At 40.6% G+C, this 26,447-nt stretch overlaps 1 protein-coding gene across 1 annotated transcript in view; it reads right to left on the bottom strand.

Annotated features, from left to right (window-relative positions):
• The window catches only part of LOC132818502 (zinc finger protein GLIS1-like), a 204,136-nt gene that overhangs the window by 18,232 nt on the left and 159,457 nt on the right, over positions 1–26,447 (bottom strand). The window contains exon 7 of the mRNA XM_060829561.1: positions 6,692–6,870. Within this exon, the coding sequence (XP_060685544.1) occupies positions 6,692–6,870 (179 nt within the window). The remainder of the gene's footprint in view (positions 1–6,691; positions 6,871–26,447) is intronic.

Genomic DNA, 26,447 nt, shown 5'->3' with positions numbered 1-26,447 from the left:
AAAGTCACCAGTGTAAGGGTTGAAGATGGTTCAGTACAGAACACCACCCTGAGGAACCTCTACATTGATGATCTTCGGTTGAGACACTGAACCCAAATAACCACAACCATCTTCCTTTGTGCACAGAATGAATCTATCCAGCAGAGAGTTTTCCACCTGATTCCCATGACTCTACTTTTCCTAGGGCTCCATGATGGCATACTCAAGTGAGGCACTGATGCCAATGGCACTCGCTCTCACCTCATTTCTGCAGTTCTGCTCTTTTGTCCATGTTTGAACCAAAGCTGTAAAGAATCACAATCTGAGTGACCCTGATGGAACTTAAACTGGGCATCAGGTTATTTCTAATCAACTGCTGCTTGATAGCATTGTTGATGAACCATTCAATCACTTCATACATGATTGAGAGAACAGACTGAGGGGGTAACAATTGGCTGTATTAGATTCATCCTGCTGTTTGTCTACAGCATATATTTGGGCAATATTCCATACCAGGTAGATGCCAGTGTTGTAGCTGAACTGGGACAGTAGTTTGAGTAAGGGTGCAGCAAGTACTGGAGTACATATCTTCAGTACAATTGCTAGAATGAGTTCAGGGCCCATAGTCTTTGCAGTATTCAGTGCCTTCATTTATTTCTTGATATCACAGGGAGTGAATCACATTGGCTGAAGACTGACTTCAGGGACGCAAGATGGCACCAGCAAGCAAGAAGTTGATTTGACGTGTGTCTACTTCAACACCAGGAGCATCCGGAATAAGGTGGGTGAGCTTGCAACATAGGTTGGTACCTGGGACTTCAATGTTGTAGCCATTTCGGAGACCTGGATAGAGCAGGGACAGGAATGGTTGTTGCAGGTTCCAGAATTTAGATGTTTCAGTAAGAACAGAGAAGATGGTAAAAGAGGGGGAAGTGTGGCATTGTTGGTCAAGGACAGTATTACAGTTGCAGAAAGGATGTTTGGAGACTCGTCAACTGAGGTAGTATGGGCTGAGGTTAAAAACAGGAAAGGAGAGGTCACCCTATTAGGAGTTTTCTACAGGCATCCAAATAGTTCCAGAGAGGCAGGGGAAAGGATAGCAAAGATGATTCTTGATAGTAGTCAAAGAAACAGGGTAGTTGTCATGGAGGACTTCAACTTTCCAAATATTGACTGAGAACACTATAGTACAAGTACTATAGATGGGTCAATTTTTGTCCAGTGTGTGCAGGAGGGCTTCCTGATACAGTATGTAGACAGGCCTACAAGAGATGAAGCCACATTAGCTTTGGTACTGGGTAATGGGCCCAGCCAGGTGTTAGACTTGGAAGTAGGTGAGCACTTTGGTGAGAGCGATCACAATTCTGTTATGTTTATTTTAGTGATAGAAAGGGATAAGTGTATACCATTGCGCAAGAGTTACAGCTGGGGAAAGGCAATTACGATGCGATTAGGCAAGATTTAGGAAGCACAGGATGAAGAAGGAAACTGCAGGGGATAGGCATATTAGAAATATGAAGCTTATTCAAGGAAAAGCTCCTGCATGTCCGAGATAAGTATGTACCTGTCAGGCAGCGAGGAAGTTGTAGAGCGCAGGAGCCGTGGTGTACGAAGGAAGTGGTATCTCTAGTCAAGAGGAAGAAGAAAGCTTATGTTAGGATGAGATGTGAAGGCTCAGTTAGGGCACTTGAGGGTTACAAGAGAGCTAGGAAAGACCTAAAGAGAGAACGCAGAAGAGCCAGGAGGAGACATGAGAAGTTGCTGGCGGAGAGGATCAGGGTAAACCCTAAGGCTTTCTATAGGTATTTAAAGAATAAAAGAATGATGAGAGTAAGATTAGGGCCAATCAAGGATAGTAGTGGGAAATTGTGTGTGGAATCAAAGGAGATAGGGGAAGCACTAAATGAATATTTTTCGACAGTATTCACTCTAGAAAATGACAATGTTGTCGAGGAGAATACTGAGATACAGGCTACTAGACTAGGTGGGATTGAGGTTCACAAGGTAGAAGTATTAGAAATCCTGCAGAGTGTGAAAATAGATAAGTCCCCTGGACCGGATGGGATTTATCCTAGGATCTTCTGGGAAGCCAGGGAGAAGATTGCCGAGCCTTTGGCATTGATCTTTCAATCATCATTATCTACAGGAATAGTGGCAGAAGACTGGAGGTTAACAAATGTGGTTCCTCTGTTCAAGAAGGGGAGGAGAGACAACTCTGGTAATTATAGACCAGTGAGCCTTACTTCAATTGTTGGTAAAGTGTTGGAAAAGGTTATAAGAAATAGGATTTATAATCAAATAGAAATGAATAATTTGATTAGGGATAGTCAGCATGGTTTTGTGAAGGGTAGGTTGTGCCTCTCAAACCTTATTGAATTCTTTGAGAAGGTGAACAAACAGGTAGATGAGAGCAAACCGGTTGATGTGGCATATATGGATTTCAGCAAGACATTCGATAAGGTTCCCCACGTAGGCTATTGTACAAATTGCGGAGGAATGGGATTGTGGGAGATATAGCAGTTTGGATAGTAATTGGCTTGCAGAAAGAAGACAGAGGGTGGTGGTTGATGGGAAATGTTCATCCTGAAGTCCAGTTACTCTGGTGTATCGCAAGGGTCGGTGTTGGGTCCACTGCTGTTTGTCATTTTTATAAATGACCTGGATGAAGGCATAGAAGGGTGGGTTAGTAAACTTGCAGACAACACTAAGGTCGGTGGAGTTGTGGATAGTGACAGAGGATGTTGTAGGTTACAGAGACATATGGATAAGCTGCAGAGCTGGGCTGAGAGGTGGCAAATGGAGTTTAAAGTGGAAAAGTGTGAGGTGATTCACTTTGGTCGGAGTAACCGAAATGCAAAGTACTGGGCTAATGGTAAGATTCTTGGAAGTGTAGATGAGCAGAGAGATTTCGGTGTCCATGTACACAGATCCTTGAAAGTTGCCACCCAGGTTGACAGGGTTGTTAAGAAAGCATACAGTGTTTTAGCTTGTATTAATAGAGGAATCGAGTTCCGGAACCATGAGGTTATGCTGCAGCTGTACAAAACTCTAGTGCGGCTGCACTTGGAGTGTTGTGTACAGTTCTGGTCACCGCATTATAAGAAGGATGTGGAAGCTTTGGAAAGGGTTCAGAGGGGATTTACTAGGATGTTGCCTGCCTTTATTCCTGATGAAGGGTTTTTGCCCGAAACGTCGATTTCACTGCACTTTGGCTGCTGCCTGAACTGCTGTGCTCTTCCAGCACCACTAATCCAGAATCTGGTTTCCAGCATCTGCAGTCATTGTTTTTACCTGGTGTGGAGGGAAGGTCTTACGAGGAAAGGCTGAGGGACTTGAGGCTGTTTTCATTGGAGAGAAGAAGGTTGCGAGGTGACTTAATAGAGACATATAAGATAATCAGAGGGCTAGATAGGGTGGACAGGGAGAGCCTTTTTCCAAGTATGGTGATGGCGAGCACCACGGGGCATAGCTTTAAATTGAGGGGTGATAGATATAGGACAGATGTCAGAGGTAGTTTCTTTACTCAGAGAGTAGTAAGAGTATGGAATGCTTTGTCTGCAACGGTAGTAGATTCACCAACTTTAAGTACATTTAAGTCGTCATTGGACAAGCACATGAACGTACATGGAATAGTGTAGGTTAGACGGGTTTCAGATTGGTATGACAGGTCAGCACAATATCGAGGGCCGAAGGACCTGTACTGCACTGTAATGTTCTATGTTCTATGTTCTGTCACGTTGAGGACCTTTGCAGAAGGCTGAGATGGATCATCCTCTTAACCAGCAGTCGCAAATGCTTCAGCCTTATCTTTTACTGATGCACTGGGTCACTATCATTGAGGATGGAAATATTTTCATCACCTGCAGTGAATTGGTTACTATCCACCACCATTCATAATGGATGTGGCAGGACGGCAGATCTGATCTGATCCATTCATTGTGGAATCACGTAGCCCTTTCTGTAACTTATTCCTCAAGCTGTTGATACATAGGCACTCTTCCATTGTAGCTTCACCAGGTTGGCTCCTCTTTGTAAGTATGCCTGATGCTGTTCCTGCTGTGCTCCCTTGCACTCTTTATTGTACATAAATATGTACCACAAAAAGAATATGTTCCCAAATTCTATGAATTAAGTACATTGTTATATGAGGTAAAATGCTTGCATGAGGGATAAAGTGAAAAGAATACATAGAAATGCAACATAGACCGCATAAGCATCCAGTACGCATGAACAGTTCTGACCCCAATCATTTGTTGCATTTCACTTAGAGCAAGGTAATGTATTCACTGAATGCTAACTTGTAATTTAAGATCATTGTCCACATGCCTGTGTAGTTTTGTGCCATAATTTAAATTTTTCCGTGCAGTTAGACTTTACTTTCAAATGAATTCTGTACACACAAATAATCTTATTTGCGAGACCGTGAGTAAATAATTACTGGTGGATTAACTGAAAATTCCTTTGATTTCAAACAAGTAACATTTGAATCTTGACTGACAAACCACATTCTAATAACACATAACAAAATAACATCAGTAATTAAACTGAACAAAAATTGAACAGAGAGACTGAATACTTCTTTCTTTCTCTCCCTCCCAAACCCCAATAAGTCTTGTCCAATAATACTTTCTTTATATACTGTGCAGAAACCACTCTATTAGGTCCTGCTGAATAATAGGAAACTCACTTCTTTTCGTGGTTTATAGTTTATTCCTCTCATTTCAGTATTCATTCATCTGGACAGAGACGGTTGACTAATCCTGAACTTTTAACAGCAACAATGGGAAATGATGGTCATGATCCATTCTTTTAACCTTTGTGTTTTAAGTTTTTTAAAAAGAATTTCATGTTGCATACTTTCAAGTGTGTGAAATGTCTACTTTCCGAAGATGCTGGTACTTGCTGGGCTTCACTTACAGGTACAGGCAACCCATGAAAACTTGCGTGGGTCTTATCTATTTTTTCAAGGATGAGCCAATAATTAAATGTCAAGAGATTATTGCCCTACAGAGCATTACCCAATTCTGTGGCATGTTATATGGTTGTAATGCATGTGTGTGATACGTTAGAGTTTTGATTTTGCACTAGTGACATGTAGATTTTGGTCTCAGTATATGTGGGGGTCTGCTGACTAACTTATCCGTATTTCTAAAACATGATTTTATTTAAATTCAGTATGGGAGAGAGCATACCTATCGTGTTAATAGGATTTTGTTTTGCTTTGGAAGAATTTTATGAGCAGACAGAGTAACCATTGATGAATATTAGCCTGCTTTCAGTTAAAAGGATCAAGAGTTAATTTGTTTTCTGATTTGGAAAAATAACCATAGTTTGGAATGCTTTAAGTTTCAGTTTGCAGAAGTTCCAGTTTGCAGAAGTTCCAGTTAACGTTAGATGTGAGAACACAATTTTCCTGGAGCAAGAAATTTGTTTAGAAAAGCTAAAAATAGATTACCTCAGTGCAAGGGTTTAGTTCAGAAGTTCCATGGAAGTGTTTAATTCAAACTCTGAAGGGGTTATTTGAGGCTGAGAAAATCTAAGCTCTGTTGTGTGAATATCCAAGGAAAAGGTTATCAAGATTGGGAATTGAAACCAACAGTTAAGTCATTATCAATAGATGTGATACAGAAGGGAAATCTCTCTGCTGTTTGAGAGATCCCCCTTCAGAGTTCTAACTAAATATTTTTTCTGGAACTTTCCAACTAGACCCTTGCACTAAGGTTATCTATTCCTATCTATAAAGGAATGCTGTGGAGAGAATCAAATATTATATTTTACTGTATACTTTAGCATTGTTCAAATTATGTAATTTTGTTTTATTTTTCCCATTCATCTTAAAAGGTAAATTAGAAAAGAACAAAATATGATCTATCAAGTCAGATTTCAATCTGGGATCTGATTTGTCCAATAATGAGCTGTGATAAAAACAATTTGTAAATTTGGTTTCAATTATGATCTATGGTTTTATGATCAAAATCAGACACCTGACAGACTTTTCCCTTTGCTAGCCTTGGAAACACCAAGGTCAACTCCATTTCTAGTGTTACAATTTACTGGGTTGTTCCTGTAAGTGGCTGAAGTTTCCTTTGCTTTTCTGTGCTGCCCACCCCTAGCCAATTTTCTCTCTTTCTTCCGCAGAAAGTAGCTCATGCTTTACCATAGCTTCAGAGGAACAGGCCACCCTTATACCTCAGTGAAATGATCACCGTGGACATCTGACTTTTTCAAGAGTGTCAGCAGACCTTTTGACTAAGGGCAGTATCCTATCCTGATGCAAACTCTGCCACATGGTACACATCAACTGTGAATGGGATCATTGATTTTTCTTCTCTCTCATTAACATTTTTCTTTTTACTCATTAATTGGCTGAAACTGATTGCAGCATGCCCACTCCAAATAAGTAGAATCAATTTTGAACCTGCTTAACTTCTTTGACTCAACATCACACTAGACAGCTCTCTGCCTATTAGAACATCACAGACAATTTTATTAACACTGAAATTCTATTAAATGTTACAACTTACAAGCATCAAATTTCTGAAAACAAAATGAAATCCTCAGAAAGATTTGTTCTATAGGATTGTTATGATTTAGTTTACTAAAAAGTTAAATTTGTTGCTTATCCCAAAATTTTAAGAAGTATGAGTGCTTGCATCTTCTGTTCTATGCTTGTGTTTCCCCTATGATTTCCCCAAAAAATGTTTCAAAGTACCTGCTTGGAAGGGTTGCATCAGCTGGCTTGGGAAGACTGAGTTGTACTTGTGGTCCCCTCCACTGAGTTGGTTGTTGGATGGCTGAGGTGAGTGAGGACCATGCCTCTGCAGCAGCGATGGAGCTAACATTTTCCTTGGACTGACCAGAGAAGAAAAAGGAAGTACAACTGGTTTGGCCCTGCAAGGAAATGTGTTCATTTCAGTAATGTAGTCTTACAAGAGCACTTGTTGCATTGATTTTGTTTCTAAAAATGCAGTAATAAGCTCGAGTTTCCCAAGATTCTGCTGGTGGCATGTAGCCTGCTGTCAGTGGGTACAGCACATGAAGCCATGCAATAGGTATGCTACACTTTGCTTCAACTCTGATATCCAGCAGCAGCAGCCCTCACTTTCTCCTTTGGTTTGTGTGAGTGACATATTCAGTGAAATCAGAGTGACACACACACACGACACACACACACACACACACACACGACACACACACACACATGACACACCAGCCCAACGCAATAGATAAATTACAGGGAGTATGGCTGTGGAGCCCCTGTTTTTAAATGATTTCTTGTTTTTTGGGGCATTCTGACACTAGGCAAAATTAGTACCTGTTTGGATGGGTTGCATCAGCTGGCTTTGCAAGATTGAGTTGTCATTGCGGTCTCATTCACTGAGTTGGTTGTTGTATGTAAATGGTGGTTGGGGTCACAATGCACAACTAATCTGCACCTGCTGACTACTTCTTTAAGCAATCTCAGTGTCAGGCCAATATCAAACATGTTGTTCATTGGCTGGATGTATCAGAAGGAGGCCAGCACAGTGAATGGCTGGTGTGATTTATAGACAGGCTGTAACATTTAAAGTTAGCCAGCAATTTTTGAACAGAGAGTGTGCTGTGGCTGGAGCGGATACTAGGAGGTATATTTGGAGGTAGTTTGGCCTGGGAAAGAGTCCACTTCAAGGTTTTCTGATGCCACTGCACTGAAAGTCTTGATGAAAAACTTATGTGGGTGGGGTGAGGAGACAGTCCAAACACATGGTCAAAAAGTAGTGAGGAAAATAGCTGTGAAAGTCAAGCAATAAGGACCAAGATATACTACTGCAAGCAGCTCAGTGTGCTACAACTCACTGCTATTCCCAGAGTCGTCACAAAAGCCAAATATTTGAAACGTTTACAACATTCCCCAATTTATCCGACTTTCAGACCTAGACTGATAAAAGGCATGGATCTGGTTTCTGTACTGAACAGGAATCACAATTAAAAGTGATTAGACTCTAGCTAATAGATAAACAGTTATAAACCAGTATATAATACTTGTAATTAAAACTCATATAATTATAGAGAAATAGAGTCATACAGCACAGAAACAGACCCTTCGGCCCTGTTGGTCCATCCCAAACTAAACTAGCCCCATGTATTGGTGCTTAGCCCATATCCTTCTAAAGCTTTCTTATTCAATTGTCTTTTAAATTTTTAAATGTACTCATATTTACCACTTCCACCGACAGTTCATTCCACATGTGAACCACCCTCTGTGTGAAAAAGTTGCCTCTCAAGTCCCTGTTAAATTTTTCTCCTCCCATCTTAAAAATATGCTGCCGAGCTTAGAACTCCCCGCCCCAGGGAAAATACCTTATCTATTTACCCTACCTCTGCCCCTCATGATTTCCTAAACCGCTATATGGTCACCCCTCAACCTCCTACATGCCAATGAAACTTTATAAACTCATCTTTACACACACCCACAGAAAAACAAACTAGGTTATGAGCAGAGGGTACAGAGTTCAGTTGTCTTTGTTCCAGATGCTGAAATGATCTTTATGACTCTTCTGTCGACTACCACATTGCTTCAGTTGTCTTTCTCCAGATGCTTTTACTGGTTGCTAAGCGACATAAGGCGGGTAGGAACAAATCACTGCAGATCCTGCAATCTGATCTGCAAACAACAAATGCTGGAGATCACAGCCGGTCAGACGGTGTCCCTGGAGAAACAGCAAGCTGATGTTTCAAGTCTAGATGATTCTTCATCAGAGCTCTGATACCCAGCATTTGCGGTTTTTGACACAAGGTGGGTGGTTCGTTATGAAACAAGTCTCTGGCTTATCAGTGTAAAGTCGCAGTTTTGAACAACTGTTGCAGTAAGGATAATCTGGTTTTCTTCTGGTTCAGTGAACTTTTACAGCAGAGAGCACAGATCACTCCTGAGCTGGGGAGGAACTGAACTGTTCTCTCTTTGTTCCCTGCTTTAAGCTTTTCAGTTGCCTGTGAACCAATCATATAGCTTTTGGTGTCAAAAAGGTCCCTTACATGGTCTATGGACTAATGACCAGTTATCAATCAACTTCTTGTTAGCAAAAGCTGCCTCAGTATAACCCCTCAGCTCTAAATTGTCTGCACCTTTGCAAGTACTGTTTATTCAAATCTTGATATGGGTGTCCAGATACGTGCTATTCACATTGCAACCACTCTTGTCACATTTCTTTAAAACAGTCTGTGATCATTTAAGTCCAGAGTTCTAAAAATACAGAATAAAAAGACACTATCCTTCTACATAACCTTACATGTGTGGTCAAGGTTCGTGAATGCTATATCATCTGAACTACACTAGTAGTCTCAGCTCACTTCAGCACACCAGCAATTCCAATCAGTTTAGGGTCACACCTCACATTAATACACTTCATATCACTCTCATATACTGAGCAGTATGATAATTTTCACATCCACATCTTGCAGCCTGCAAACATCTGCTGGTATTCAATCATAACAGCAACATCACATAACCACAGTGTATTTTGTTCATTGACGATTCCCTCTCATTTGGAGGACAAAGTGGCACATAACCAGCGACAGCAGAAACTTGTGGAAGGAGGCCTGGTAACCCAGTGTATTCTGAATGCTTTTGCAGGAGAAATGCTGCCACCAAAACCTGAGACTGTGGCCACCAGCAGAACTGAATCCAGAAATAAAAATTGTAATCTCAGATCTAACCCTCGTACTCACATCCTGATGCCACTTCATCCCCTGCTCTTACTTGGCTCATCCCTTGCTGCACTATGCCTTACCCTTGAGACTTCCGATTTTCAGATACTTAAGGTCCAACCTGTTGAGGGATTGAAGGTACAGGAAGAAAGGTGTGCACATTTAAAACCATCAACTAGGACAAGAAATGGTGCATACCCTAAAGAACAGATTACAGGTGGGAGCTGAGACATTGGGCTTGACTAAGTTGCAATCATTGAAGGAGGCATGCATTGCATATGTACCAGTTGTTTGGACAGCATGTTTATATGTGGATTCTACTGCAGAGGATACAGATCAGGACTTAAATGGGTTCCTTACAAAAGAAAAAACATTGCCAAATATGCACAACAAAATGTTTGGTGAAGGTGAGTACTGAAGATTTGATCCAAGACTAGAGTAGTGCTGGAAAGGCACAGCATCTGAGGAGCACGAAAATCTGATGAAGGACTTTTGCCCGAAATGTCAATTTTCTTGCTCCTCAGATGCTGCCCAACCTGCTGTGCTTTTCCAGCACCACTCTAATCTTGACAACAAAATGTTTGGTTTATTGCAAAACCTGATAGAAAATCTCCAGCTAATAACAAGGAGCATGGAACAATTCAGCTCGACTTGGCACAAAGCTTTGCGCACAGCCTTGAGCCAATCCTTTCTAACAGAGAATTAGTGGCCAACTCCGTTCATACACTTGTATATCAAAATGTAATGCTGCATGAGAATATAAGAACTAGGAGCAGGAATAGACCATTCGACTCTTCAGGCCTGCCCCAGGTCTCAATGTCTTTTTCATACCAGCTCTTGATATGCCTCAACTCCCTGGTATTTCAAAACTCTGCATATCTACTTTTTAAATACTGATCCAGCATTCAGAATTCTTCGAGATAGAAAATTCCAGATATTTACTATCCACTGGGAAAAGGAATTCCTTTGCATCTTGGTTTTAAATAGCGTGACCCCTTATTCTGTAAGTGTGTGTTCTAGTTTAAGATTCCTCCTCTGGTGGAAACATCACCTCGACACCCTGTCAAGTCCCATCAGAGTTTTGTATGTTTCAATAAGATCACTCCTCATTCTTCTAACTTTAAAAATCTAATCTGCTTAGCATTCTTCACAGGTTTCAACCCAGGAATCAGTCTTGTGAATCTGTTTTGAATCACCTCCAATGCCATTATATCCTTCATTATCTACCAGGACCAAAACTGTACATAATATTACATGTGACCTCATCAAACCCTGTACAGCTGTAACAAGACTTCCCTACTTTTAAACATCAATCCCTTAGCAATAAAGAGTATCTGTCAATTTGCCTTCTTAATTACTTGTACTTGCATGCTAACATTTTGCATTTCATGCACTCTTCCTCTCTCCATTTGTTACTTCCGAACAAAGCGCCTGACCTTTAAACTCCATCTGCCAAGAGTTTCTTTTGCCCATTCACTGTCTGTATCCTCCTGCAGATTCTTTGTGTTCTCATTCCAGCATGGCCTCCCACTTACTTTTGTACCATCAGCAAATTTAGATACATCACACTGTGTTCCCTCCTCCAAGTCATTAATGTAGATAGTAAATAATGTAGATAGTAAAGGAGTAGGACTGATTTTTTTTGGCACTACAGTAGTCACATCTTTCCAACCTGAATAAGACCAATTAATCCCAAAGGTGTGTCTTCTGTATGTTAACTACTCCTCAATCAATGTTAATATATTACCCCCAATATCATATACTTGTATGTGCAACCTTATCAAATATTTTCTGGAAATCCAAATATACTACATTTACTGGTTCCCTTTTATCAACTCTGCTTGTTATATCCTCAAATAACTTTAACAAATTTGCCAAACATGATTTTCCTTTGACAAAACCATAGTGACTCTGATTGCATAAACTTTTTATAAATATCCTGTCTCTTCCTTAATGACCTTTGCATTTTCCCAACAAACACTAGAATAACTGAGTTATAGTTCCCTGCTTTCTATCTCCCTCCCCTCTTAAGCAGGGCATTGCATTAACAGTTTTCCAATCCACTGAAACCCTTTGGGATTAGGATTCCAGTGAGCTTTAGAATATTTTGACCAGTGACTTCACTATTTCTGCAGCGGTATCCTTAAAAATCCATGGTGCATCGGAACCTGGCAACTTGCTTGCCTTTAGTCCCCTTAGTTTGTCAAATATTTGTCCCCGGTGATAGAGAATATTAAAAGGTCTTTCCTTCCATTAGTATCTTGCTTATCTGTTTTCATTGGTGAAATAACTCTTCAGAGGCCAGCATCTTATCACCAATCATCCTTTGTTCCCCAATACATTGCCTTTGACAATAGCACTACTTCTCACTGAATCAGGCATTCAGGCACTCAACGTTCATCCGTTTATGTCTGCCCAATCTCCCTGATTGAGGCTGTCAATCTGGTCCAATCAGGGACCTCATATCAAAAGAGGTCCAGCTGGCTGACTTATTCCAATCCCTCTCCATTGAGTCCATGGACACAGGGTGTTTCCTTTGAAAGCCTCCTGGGGCATTTTAAGACAGAGTCAGGTTCCACCAAGTCGGAATTCAACAGGAGACATGTAATGAACCGGAGCTCACCTCAATCGCATGAAAAGCGTCAGTGGACCTTCACTCCCTTCACCAAGAGATGGAATCGTTGAGGCAGCTTCTTCCGTCATGTGCATCTCTGATTCAGAAAACCTGACAATGTTTGATGGAGAAGGTGAATCAACAGGTCCCTGAAGTATTTCTGAAGGCTCTGAGGGACAGTGCAAGTTTTGCTCCTATACAGTCTGCAAATTTGTAGTTTTCAAATGGTCAACATGCTCATTCAGGACAGTCACACCTACTCAATCTTTATAAGTCACTGGTCCTGATCTCATGTCGATCATGTCTGTTACTCATGTGGGGCCAATTCTATGATTCTTGCACCAAGCTTTGTCCCCTGTATCAAACTGTCTGTCTCACCCAGCAGAGTCTTGGGTTTGGTATTGGAGTTCCTAATGCTATTTCACCATTTCCTCACCACCCCAGGTCCAGGAAGGCTTGGCCTGGTGTGACGTCTTCTACCTATTAGCAACTTTACCACTGCTATGCCTGTAGGGTGGTCCTATAATCAAACAAGAGCCGTGACTACTTGGTATCTAGTAGAGCGCTTCTTTACTCTAGCTTTCAAAATGTGGACTTCTCTTTCTGCCAGGCCTTTGGATGAATGGTGGTAAAGAACTGTTGTAATACATTGAATCCTATTTAACTTTAAGAAGCAACTCAAGTCCCCATTGGTAAACGATGGTCTGTTATCTGTGACCAATACCTCAGCAACTCAGTGTGTCACAAAAGACATGACAATAAAATCAAAACCAAAAGTATTTTTTTCTATTGTCACTACAGTGTTTGGTAAATGGACTCTGTCTACATCCAACCACTTTGAGTAGGCATCTACAATGACTAAAAACATTGAACCCATGAAAGGACCTGCATACTAAACATGCAACTGAGTCCAAGATTTATCTTGCTATTCCAACTGATGTGGGGATGTTGCTGGCAGTAATTTTTGTCCTTGTTGACACTTTGGTCATTGTCCCACCAATGTGACTATGTATGTGCTGCAAGCAACTCACAGTTCTTCAGCAGAATGACTTTCCCAGTCCTACCAATGGCACTTTCGTGAACCACAACAACTGATCCTTCCCCTTCCACTGCAAGTTGCTGTCCAGTCCAGAGAAGATTTCCAGAATCTGTCACCAGATAAGCAACATCACCTTCAGGATTCTCTGCCTTTGCTGCAGAGAAATGTGACTGTTTGACCTTACTATGCTATCCCCTTTCACTACTACTTTTTTTTTATTCAAGTACACTTGAATGGCACTCTGAACCACAGTATTGTGGTCAGTTTGCTCATTCACCTTAAGGTCTGTGCATTCTTCCAGACAGGAACAAGAGCCTTGTTACCAAGGGAGGATGGCTGAGGTTCCTCCGCACCTAAATTCTGGATCCCAATACACAGTCACCAATTTGTCCCTGAGCATAGACCACCTGTGATTTAGTAATTCGATGTAATTTATTTAAGTGACGTGTTCAGGTACTTCTCTAACCTCTCGATGTGTCTGATTGGACTCCAGCTCATCAACTTTGAGCTGAAGCTCTTTGAGTTGCCAACACTTTTTGTAGATATGATTACCAAGGATTGCACAGGCGAATACTCCTCCTACGTTCTGCAGCTGCAACATATAGCCAGTGGAACCACCTCCATGTTATTTAATTTGGATATTAAAGAGCTTAAACATGAAATTTTTAACTGTATTCTTCAACAGTAACATCATCCTCTGAAACAAACTATTTGGCCACTCAAAAGAGATTATGGAAGAAATACCCACTCTTTGGCACTGACATGTAGAGATGCACATTAAAGGAACTGTCTGCTGTCAGTTTTTGTCTCCCACCATCACGGCCCTTCTCACACAAGTTTACTTTCTACATGCAGCCCTCCCTCTCTGCTGACAGACTGTAAATCCCACTGTAACTGCCCTTCTCACGCAGCTCCACTCTCCATTTGTTGGCCCTTCCTCTGCTGCTAGCTTTTAGCTCCCAGCAGCACTGCCTTTCTCCTGCAGGTCCACTGTCTGTGTGCTGTCCTCCTTCCCTGCTGTTGGTCTTTGTCTGCCAACCTTGCTGCTCTTCTCATGTTAGTTCACTCTTCGCTTCATGAAGCTGCTCTCCCCACAGTGTTCCAGAACATTGTTTAAGAAACTACTGACCACGGTCTCTCTGCTCTTCTTTATGTAGCCACTGTTGCTGCTGCTTCCATGCTACTTCGGAAGCACAAAGTGCTCCTCTTTCTCCCTCACAATCTGATCCAGTATTGCAGTTTCCATTACCCCAAAAGCAGGGGGTATCCTACAGTTATGTTCTGTATTGGAACCCCAGACGTCTGCTATTTATACTCCAGCTGAAACCATCAAGGCAGTGCATTAGTTTTCATCAGTGCTTTTGGGGTGTCGAAGCAGTCCAGCAATATGTCCTCCAAAGATTACTAGAATTTTTCCAGGTGCAGCTCCAGAAGAGCAACCATGGTAAGGAGCATAGGTTTACTGTCCTCTCTGAGGGAGACTGCCCCTGTCCAACGCAACTGCCATTTTACCTACAGCCTTAGTTGTTGCTACATGAGTCAGGAAGCCTAGACTGTTGCCGCGAATACTTAGTTGGTGAAATGTATTGATAGACCTTAGAATCATAGTATCGCTACATTGTGGAAGCAAGCCATTCAACCCATCGAGTCCACACTGACCCTTCGAAGAGCATCCCACCCACACCCAGCCTTCTACTCTATCCCTGTAACTCTGCATTTCCCATGGCTAACCCACCTAGCCTACACATCCTTGGATATTATGGACAATTCAGCGTGGCCAATCTACCTAACCTGCACATCTTTGGACTGTGGAAGGAAATTGGAACACCTGGAAGAAACCCATGCAGACATGAGGAGAAATGTGCAAACTCCATACAGCCAATCATCCGAGGCTTATTTGAACCTAAGACTCTGGCATTATGAGGCAGCAGTGCTAACCACTGGGCCACCATGCTGCCTTCTAGACTCGGAATGCCTGAAAGATGTTCTCCAAAGGCCATCTGAACTCTCTTCCACCAAAGTCTGTTGGGATTGTTTTCCTGGTCTATTCCATTTTGTTGCTGTAAACAGCAGCACACACACACAGAAATTTGTTATAATTGGCAAAAAAAATCACATCTTTAATGGCTTGTGTTACACGATCCAAAATGATCCTCATGATCATCAAATTATACTACATGATTCCAGCATAACTATACAATCTATTACTGTGTTCATAATTCATTATAAGAACTCAGGTATATCACAATCTTGCGATGAGTACAGCACACAATGGTTTACAACATATATTTATATTAATTATGAATCCCACCATTTAGCTCACCTCCATATTGTCCATAACAACTCTAAACCACAATACATGAAAACGATGCAGATGGGTATCAAAATTAAATTGGAGCCTGAATGATACAATCATGCCCTCAATCACTCCCTGTAATTCTGTTACCACAGTTATACAGTTTATCTAAGCTCTTCACTAAGTACAACTATAAGGAGCAACGAACAATTTCTCCCAGACCCAGGACATTCACAGTGTATTAGGAAGGGAGCTCCAGGATTGTAACTCTGCAGCAGTAAAGGAGCAGGATATGATGCCAAGTCAAGATGGTATTTAACTTGGAGGGTTACTGAACTATGCCAGACCAGTATTCTGGTGAAACCTAAAACTGGAGTTGTAGTTTGAACTAAATATAGTGGTGGAGCATTCAACTGAAGAGATTCAAAAGAGCTTAAACTTGACCACACTTCCCTCACTCTGCTGACTGGAAGGAATCTATTCCATTTTCCCAATTTCTCTATTACCGTTGCATCAGTTCCATTGGTGCCAATTTCCAACAGGGCACCTCCAACATAGCCTACTTTTCCCTCAACCCAAGATTTCCCCATCATGGTTGGCAGATCCCTCAACCATGTCTGCCCAATCTGTCACACTTCTACCTTCACTTCTTCCCCTCTCTCCCAGATAATTATAGATTCCTCTTGTTTTATTTTCCACCCTATCTGTTTTTGCATTCAAAACATCATCTTCCATCATTTCCACTACATCCAGCAAAGGTACCACCACCAACTACATCTTACCCTCCCCCCGCACACACCCCCCTCCCCCCCCGCCTCACTGTCAGCATTCCACAGAGACTGTTCCCTCCTTGACACCCTGATCCACTCATCCATCATTCCTGACACTTCCTCACTCCCTCATGGCACCTTCCAATGCAATTGCAGATGTGTAACACTTGCCCATTCACCTCCTCCCTCCTCACCGTTCAAGCGAAGCTGTGTGTTGCTTGCACTTCTTTCAATCTAGTCACCTGCAAATACTGCTCACAATGCAGTCTCCCTTACATTGAAGAGATCCATCCACAAACTAGGTGACTGCCTAGTGAAACACTTCCGCTCTTTCTACAGGAATAACCCTGACCTTTCAGTTGCCTGTCTTTTGACTAAATCAATTTAATCTCCTGCTAATATTTCTGTCCTGGACCTGATACAGAGTTCAAAATGAAGTTTAAAGCAAGCTGGACCTCATTTTCCACATAGGCACTTTACACCTTCTAGCATTCAAGTTCCACAACTTTGGAGTATGTCTTCATTTTTCTCACATCCTTCGTCCTCCCCTGGTATTCTCTTCTTTGTGTCTTGTTAATTTTGTTCTCAGCAGTGAGGACTCATTTTCTCCTTTACACACCTTCATTTACACCCATTTTACATCACTGTTGCTCCTTTACCACCATTTGTCTTTTGCTCTGAAATCTGTTCCACTTGCTCCTCACGCTGCCCCCATCAACACCACTTGAAAACCATCATTTTCAAGCTAATTCAGTTTCGAACAAAAGTCGTACAGGACTCAAAACATTACTCTGTTGCTCCACAGATGCCGCTAGACCAGCAATTTGTTTTTGTTTCAGGTTTCCAGCATCTGCAGTATTTGCTGTGCTTTCACTTGGCTAATTCCTGGGCTGAAGTGGTTGATTTATCAAGAAAACAGATTAGGCCTTTATTCATCAGAGTTTAGAAGAATGAGGGGTAATCTTATGAAATATACATGATTTCAGGGGGCTTGACAATGTTGAGGAGGTGTTACTATTAATGGAGTAATCTCGAACCAGGAGACATGGTTATAGAAGAAGTAAAAATTAAATGGGAAGGAATTTCTTCTCTCAGAGCATTAGTGAATGTCTGGAATTATTTGCACCAGAGTGTTGTGGAAGCTAGGTCACAAAGCATTTTAAGAGGAGAGAGATTTTTGAAATTCCAAAGAATTGAGGTCTATGAGGAGTTAGAATGAATCCGGCCTGGGGCAGATCAGACAAAATCATACAGAATGATGGGGCAGCCTGGGGCAGCTGAATAGCCTACTCTCCCTATTTCTAATATTCTACTTTAAAACATAGGATTATGGATTATCTGTACATATTTAAATAAGAATAAAATTTATGATCCTTCTGATTAAACTCAGAGATAAAGTATCACATCTCTTTTGATTTGAAGTCTCCCAGATCTTCTATACTGGGAAAGCATCAGACGACTTTTGGAAGCACACTGTACAGCCAAACTAGAGATTGAATATAGACTAATGAAACTGCACTTTCTGTTTAAAATCAAATCGCCAGAAACGTGTTTATTTCATAACAAAATAGAAGTATAACAAAATAAAGATCAGTAACTGATAAAGCTGAGAGTTCTAAATAAACATTAACGCGCAATTGTATTCTTATGAAAACAACATTCCAGAGACTAAGTGGATAATAAATATTTAGCAACAAACATTGGAAGTGAACAGGGCCATTTTATAAGAAACTGCAGTATGTGGAGCTCAACTTTTTTTATTCTTCTTCTGCTGCCGAAACCCCTTCCAGTCGTACATACTACAGACTACAAAAATCAGTGCCAAAAATCAAGTTGTTAAAATACTTTGTAATTGTACAAATATCCACCAAATTAGCATTAAATTTAAACGTCTCTCTATTGTTCAGTTACTAAATGTATTAACAGTCTGTAACTGTGCAATAGAACTTACTAGGATTGCCAGGTTCCATAACTAAGCTCGGCCTAAAGGAGGAACAGCAGCCAGGATCCCCATTTCTGATGGCAGTTAAGTGACCCTAACTCTATATGTTGGATGAGCCACTGTACATTTCCTGATGTCTTTGGACCTGTATCCATGAGTAAGTCCCCACTCCTACAGATTTTCCAAAAAACCACAAGCTCAGAGAACAACTCTATGTAGGAACTAAGTTATGGTTTGATCCTGCACCATGTGGATTGTGCACTTTAAGTTGAGCCTCTCTAAAGATGAAATGAGTGGTGACTTCATGAATACCACAGACTAGGACAGATTATTTCGAGGAAACACGAAAGTGGTACATACACAAAGCTGGACACTTCACCCCTAGCTACTCCTTATGCTTAAATAGTCTTCACCTAATATTTGTCATATGCACATTTTCTTATATCTATCTGAATATCTATCTCCTTTGCCAGCCAGGGAGAATGGATTTGTTTGCCCTGCCTTTCCACTAGTATGTACCTTGTCTATAATTAAAATACTTTTCTCTAAAACTACCACATTTTTTCGATACTGGCTTTGTCTTCCAACCTTTTATTCTAGTTAATTGGGCCAGCTCATTATTAGGAAGATGTGACGTCTTCAGCAGTGTATTATCCCAAATCTACTTCAGTCTGGTCCTATTTCTGTCGAAACACATACCAACCTGTGTTTTCTAGGTAATATACACATTCTTATTTACCATCCTATGTGTAAGATACTTCAGCATCTCTGTTTTTTCTGCTACTATTACCTGGGATGAAATATGCAAAGATCTATGCAGGATTTTTTGCCATCTTCTGAAAAGCAATCAATGTCATGGTGATTTAACTGTTTTCAAAGATGTGCCCTGATTATCTTTGTCACTTTCTGAACCCCATCAAAGCTGTAGTTCAGTGTGCCGATGTGGTGTTAATCTGGAGTTTGGACACAGCCCAATTTTGGGCCCCATGCTGCTTTATGAGGTCTGTCTCCAGGGAACTCACTGTCAGTACAAGCTCAGGAAACAGTTGTGCTGTTCACTCTCAGAGAACGTTTTGAATTAAGAAGCCAAACTCTCCCCTATTTTAGTTTAAAGTGCATCATAAGCTTAATTGTTGCCAGGTGATTCTTTCATTGTATTGCGGAATGTGCAGAATATTTCAAATACATTATAAATCCTTGAGTAAAACTGAACCAATCAACACCCTTGCTAGATCAAGAATACACTTCTAATAAACTCATACACTTCTAAATTCCCTGGTTATACCTGATTGTTCACAAGGTCTTCAATTTTGTTTCAAACTGAAACAGTCATGAATTATTTTATTTCTTTACTGCTCTTCTGCCCTGAAGCTAGTGACTCAGATTAGAGTAGAGTTTCACTACAGTTTGTCCAGTGGTTATTCTTTATATCAGTCAACACAGTGACTATGAGAAGATTATACTGTCATGGGGCCATCAAAGTCTGTTCAATCTTGAGCATCTATGCATGGTCATTTGCCAACAGCAAAGGCAACCTGGAGCTATGGGTTTAGTGATGTTTTACTTTATCTTAGGAGTATTTAAGGATATTTAGCTCCTGATCACTGGCCTGAGGTAAAATTAACCAACTTCAAACAGACGAAGAATTAAATTTGAGTTTTGTGGCCTTTAGGCCTCAGTGAGACACTAAGCAGCAGACTTAACCACTGAAACGTGAGGTAAGTTGTAGTAATTGTTCAATTTCTGTTTTATAACACCCTATTTATTCACAACACTGAGCACCCAGCTGTGTTGAATCTAATACTAAGCAAAGTTAACTGATAAAAATCATATGGACATAAGACTGTAAAACACACAGGATTCATATCAGCCCAACCTATTTCGAATGTGACTGCTCACCTGTACTTAATTTTTTTCATTAACTGGACTGCACTTTTCTAGCCAATGCTTTTTTTTCTGCATGCCTGTGTTTAAACTTTAATGACAAAATATGATTGCCTTTTGGCAGTCTTCAATGGAAATGCATTTTAGCTGTTAACAATATCTGTTTCTTGTTAGAGTTTATACAACTCTAAAATAGAATGAAATTCCTTACTGATGACAATTTAACTTTTTATATATAATATGCCCATTGGGCATTCTTATTATTTTACTTCAGAGTATATTGTACAGAATACACAGAAGCTGTAGAATTCTTTTCCAATTATTAAAATGTTCTTAACATCACTCTTTGTCCAGTTGTGTGATTCAACAATTGGGATTTTGCTGTCTGATTATCTAATATGATAGGTGTTATTTTGTGCTCTCCCCTGTGACCAGTCAGGATGCAAGGAAAACATTAAATAGGTGAGATGGTGGAAAGTAGAGAATCCATCACCTTTTTGCCTCGGTTCTGAATAACAACATGGCCCTGTAAATGACCTCCCAAGACGCTGACAACTGAAGCCTTTAAATGGGCAATTATTACCCAGTTATAATGGCCTCATCCGGCTGCCACTGGCATGCAATTAGCAGCATTCAGGGTTGTTACCACGTGGAGAGCATAACAAGCAAACATATGAAGAGTGTATGTGTTCTGGGTGAGGAGGTACCTTGCTCGAAGGCAATCCGTGCCGAACTGAGTGATCCTGCAAGAGAAGGGGTTGGGGGCGGGGGCATCCTCCCCCACCTAACAAATCCACTCCTGTCATCTCAGCCTCAACTGGGTGGCTTTCCTACAACAGCCACGACCCTAACTGGTGGCACATATGAGCCTTTGATCGGCCTGTTAATGACCTCGCAACAGCCTGATTGGCACAGAGCATCCAAGAAAGGGGCAACATGGGTCTCATGCCAGCTGTCCATCTGGTGCCCAAGAGTCTGGTTGTATCCACTCTCCCATCAAATCTTCTAACAAGGAAACACACAGAAATATTACTAATGTTTCGATAAATCAGTGAATTGCCCAATGTGGAACTGTAAACACTTGCGTATATGAGGTTAACCAATCTCAACCAAAGTGATGGGTGGGACATTCCAATTCACCTCCCTGCCTTCTCAGTTAAGGAGCAAAACTTTGGATGAAGTTGCTGCTGATAAATATATAGCTGTGTGTACAGCACAGAAACCCTTTGGGCAACTCATCCATGCTGGTCAGATATCCTAACCTAATCTAGTCCCATTTGCCAGCACTTTGGCCCATAACATCCAAACCCTTCCTATTCATATGCCCATCCAGATGCCTTTTAAATGTTCTAATTGTACCAGGCTCAACCACTTCCTCTGGCAGCTCATTCAATACATGCACCAACCTCTGTATGAAAAGATTGCCCCTTAGGTCTCTTTTAAATTTTTCCCCCCTCACTCTAAACCTATGTCCTCTGGTTCTGGACTCCCCCCACCCCAGGGAAAAGACTTTGTCCATTTACTCTATCCATGCCCCTTGTGATTTTATAAACCTCTATAAGGTCACCCCCTCAGCCTCCGACACTCTAGTGAAAACAGCCCCAGCCTATTCAGCTTCTCTCCAAAGCTCAAACCCTCCAACTTGGCAACATCCTTGTAAATCTTTTCTGAACCCTTTCAAGTTTCACAACATCTTTCCGATAGGAGGGAGACCAGAACTGCACACAATATTTCAAAAGTGGCCTAAACAATGTCCTACACAGCCAAAACATGATCTCCCAGCTCCTGTACTCAATACTCTGACCAATAAAGTAGAGCATAACAAATGCCTTCTTTACTTTCCTATGTACCTGTAACTCCACTTTCAAGGAACTGTGAACCTGCACTCCAAGGTCACTTTGTTCAGCAACATTCCCCAGGACCTTACCATGAAGTGTATAAGTCTTACTGTGATTTGCCTTTCCAAAGTGTAGCACCTCGCATTTATCTAAACTAAACTCCATCTGCCACTCCTCAGCCCATTGGCCCATCTGATCAAGATTCTGTTGTAATCTGAGGTAACCTTCTTCTACATCTACAATTTTGGTGTCATCTGCAAACTTACTAAAAGACACAGGCAGGCATTATTTTGTTCAGTTAATCGAATTCTGGATAATCAAATGCCAAATAACATTGTTCAGCCAAGCGTTGGAACCTTGTGATCTTGCCAAATAATCCGATATTCGGATAATCGAATGCTGGATAATCGAGGTTCCTCTGTATATCTCTTACGTTCACATCCAAATTACTTATATAAATGATGAAAAGCAGTGGACCAGGCACCGATCCTTGTGGCACACCACTGTCACAGGCCTCCAGTCTGACTAGCAACCCTCTGCCACCACTCTCTGTCTTCTACATTCAAGCCAGTTCTGTATCCATATGGCTAGTTCTCCATTGAGATCTTAGTTGGAGACAAAATCAGACTGAACTATGTCAGGCTCTTGTGGTGCAGTGGTAGTGGCAATGTCACTATCTCTGGACCAGAAGGCCTAGGTTCAAGTCCCATCTGCTTCAGAGGTATATGATAACATCTTTGAACAGATTGATTGGAAATTAAAGAAGATTAAACTATGATCTTACCCAAAGTCAGCTAAGTTGTCAACATTTCTTGTCTAGGGTTTCATGGGGAAAAAAATGGACATTTGTGTTCGGTCCCAAATTATTTTTGGTTTAGGGACAGGATTCCCATCTCTGAATCAGCCAAGAATACAAAAATGCACAAGTTATGCTGCAGTTATACAAAACCCAAGTTTGACCCAACCTAAGAGTACTGTGAGCAGATCTGGATATCACACCTTAGGAAAGGTATATTGGCCTTGGAGGGAGTACAATGTAGGTTGAATGATAAATGGACGCCAGTGGTTAAGTTATAAGGAGAGATTATACAAATTAAGCCTGATGTCTCTACAGATTAGTAGGTTAAGTGGTGATCCAATCAATGTCTTCAAAATATTAACAGGAAAAGACAGGTTTGATAAAAATAAACTATGCCCCCTAATTGGGGATTTTAGAACGAGAGGTTATATTTTGGTAATTAGGACAAGACCATTCAGGAAAGATAAAAGCAAATTACTGCAGATGCTGGAATCTGAAACCAAAAGAGAAAATGCTGGAAAATCTCAGCAGGTCTGGCAACATCTGTAAGGAGAGAAAAGAGCTGACGTTTTGAGTCTAACTGACCCTTTGTCAAAGGGTCAGTTGGACTCGAAACGTCAGCTCTTTTCTCTCCTTACAGATGCTTCCAGACCTGCTGAGATTTTCCAGCATTTTCTCTTTCGCATTCAGAACAGATGTTAGGAAGCAATTCTACACACTAAAAGTGGTTAAGGTTTGGAACTCTCTTCCAGAAATAACAGTTGATGTTGGATCAGTTGTTAATTTTAAAGCTGAGATGGATAAACGTTTGTTAAGCAAGAGGTATTAAAGGATATGAACCAATGGCAGATATGTATTATTAGGCCACAGATCAGCTATGATGTCACTGAATAGCAGAACAGGCTTGAGGTGATGTGGCTTAGGATTCTATCATGACAGACGGTGAGATTTTAATTGATAAAAATCTGAAATTTAAAAACAAAAGCTAGTCAAGCAACGACTATGTAACCACTGCTGATATTATAAAAATCAGTCTGGTTCACAAATACTCTTTACAAAAGGAAATTTACTCTCCTTCCTGGTCAGGTTTACATGTGACTCCACACAGACAGCAGAATGGTTGACTCCCAGCTGCCCTCTGAGCAATTAAGGATGGCAAATAATGCTAGCCCAGCTGGTGACACCTGCATTCTATGAGCAAATTTTAAAAATCTATGAGTACAAATGGCCTGCAATCCAAACGTTAGGTGAGTCTTGTTCATCCTAGTTGCAGTTTGCTAAGAAGATTAATCAAAGTTGTGAAGTGTACAGAAGACAAAGGAAAAACACATTTTTCCTCATAAGTGGCTCAAGAATGTCTTCCAAGAGACCGAGTTTAGTAATTGTTCAAGTGTCTTCAGAAAACAAAAAGAAATTTGCAAAGAACCTCAGAGAAGACTTTGTTTCCCAGTCTGTCTCCTTGCCACTTACTCCTGTATTATTTTCTCTCTGTGAAGGTACTCAAAATGGGTCAAGTATTAAGTTAAATATGATACAACTGTAGTATTCTGATAGTAATAGGAAATTGACAAATTGAATTACAGTTTTGTGCGATACTAAAAGAGTGGTGAATCATTGGAAGTGCCATCTTTTACCTGAGTTATTAACCAGAAGCCCCTCAGGTGGCAAATAAGATTCCAAGGCACCATTCAAAGAGCAGTTCTTCACACTGACTGAGCTAATATTCACCCTTCAAATCAACATCATTTATTTCACTGCTGTTAATGAGCTCCTCTCTTCCCTATGCGGAGAGCTTCTCCTCTTTGCAGCCTCTATTCCATTTGTCTGTCATCATACAAACCCAGGCTTCTGATCTTCACTCCCTGAATCAGATACAAGGCCTCTCGGCCACTGTTAACCTCCATCATTAAGGTCTTCAGTGCCTCGCCTCTGAACCATAGCATTCTATACATTTCCGGGCTTCATTTATAATGTTCATACTATCAGCCATTGCTACTACAGTCGGTCATCAGCAGCTTACTCCTATTGAGCGCAGCTCTCCTGTAAAAGAGGCAAAAGCTGTCTTTATGACGCAAAGGCTACCTGGAACATGTACTAGCCTTGAATACTGCTAAGGTCCCTGTTCAGTAGTAGACCAGACAGCAGCATGGGTCACATTCAGCTCAACATTGCAATTGTTCTATGAATGAGTCAATATGAAATGTTAATGCTACTAGCCACAATGTAATTGGGCAGTGAAATCCCAAATCATGACCCCACTTGGCCCTTGCATAAAATGGGAGCAGACAATTTTTTTAGCCCATTGATTTTTAAATGTGTTCTAGTATCAAGCAATGCTATGCCACTCTAATTCCACTGAAAATAATGGACCATGAATATTGTTGACGCCAGCAGTGATTTTCTAATGTCATATATAATAGAAAGTAAGAGATCACCCATGTGTATAAACAAAGGAGAGGCTGCTCCAAGAGTTTGAATTGTATATTTGTTGGATATTTACTTGTATTCAGATGACAAGCTTTAACTGGAGATTCACCTGTGCTCATATTTAATAAGTTTCGGTTGGTGGAACGGAATGGAGACAGATATATATCTCCGGTGACAGAATTTGTAATGAGGTTTCTAAGTTCCAGCTAAGTGTCATTGAAGAACATTTTCTTCACAGCTTTAGTTGCTAAAGTGGAATAAATATCAAAATACAATGTCTGCGACAACGCCATCCTAATGAATAATGACAATGAATATTCTAGTACAAACAGAATAATTCTAACTGCAGGACACCTTAAACATTAAAAATTTGATTTCAAACCAAAACCTCAATGAATACCAGTTTCTTTCAGCCTCCCTAGATCTGAAGCAAAAATAAAGACTTCAAAATAGTTTTCTCGTCAAGCTGTTCTGGCAAAAGCTACTGGAGGTTCATGCCTCCACTTATTTCGAAATAATCTGTAAGCTTATAAATACTGTTGTGGTATAAGGTTTATATGAGAAATGCATGAGAGAATTGTGCAGGTAGATTTACCATACTGTCTAAAATGTAGTGTGCTGATGATAATTTTCTCCAGCTCTGTTAGATGGAGCATTATAAAGTACACTTGAAACTGTAATTCCAAGATGATGCAATGTGTGTAATATAAAGAACTTCCCTGGATAATTTTCTTTCTGGAACTGTACATATGTTTTTTGTCATACTGTGACATGATTTCTGATTCTCTTTATTTTCCCAGAAGCTTTGCAAAGCTGCAAGACTTCTAAAACTTTCTTTCAAATACAGTTTCAGAGTTAAACCATTGTGCATTTGATAATTTTGACTTCAGATATAACTGAAGTGAGAGGAATGGTTTTTTCCAGCTGTTTCTTTTGATTTTGCTCAATTTTAGTAAACAATTATTGTTTACAGTAGACGCGTGCATTTTTATGTACACATGCCAAACTCCATCTTTACTTAGTCTAAAACAGTGTTTGAATAGGATTTGAACACTTAAAAATAAGCTGGAAAGGAATGTGAAAAGTCTTTTTCAATTAAAGTTTTGGATCAAAACCATCTTTTACTTTAGAGGATTTACCTTGGGCGACAAAGGCACATGACTTACAAGTTG

Source organism: Hemiscyllium ocellatum, chromosome 9 (genome assembly GCF_020745735.1).
Source record: "Hemiscyllium ocellatum isolate sHemOce1 chromosome 9, sHemOce1.pat.X.cur, whole genome shotgun sequence".
In the NCBI taxonomy this organism is placed as follows: Eukaryota; Metazoa; Chordata; class Chondrichthyes; order Orectolobiformes; family Hemiscylliidae; genus Hemiscyllium; species Hemiscyllium ocellatum.
Note: the sequence above shows the minus strand (reverse complement) of the source record. Positions and strands in the feature narration are given on the sequence as shown.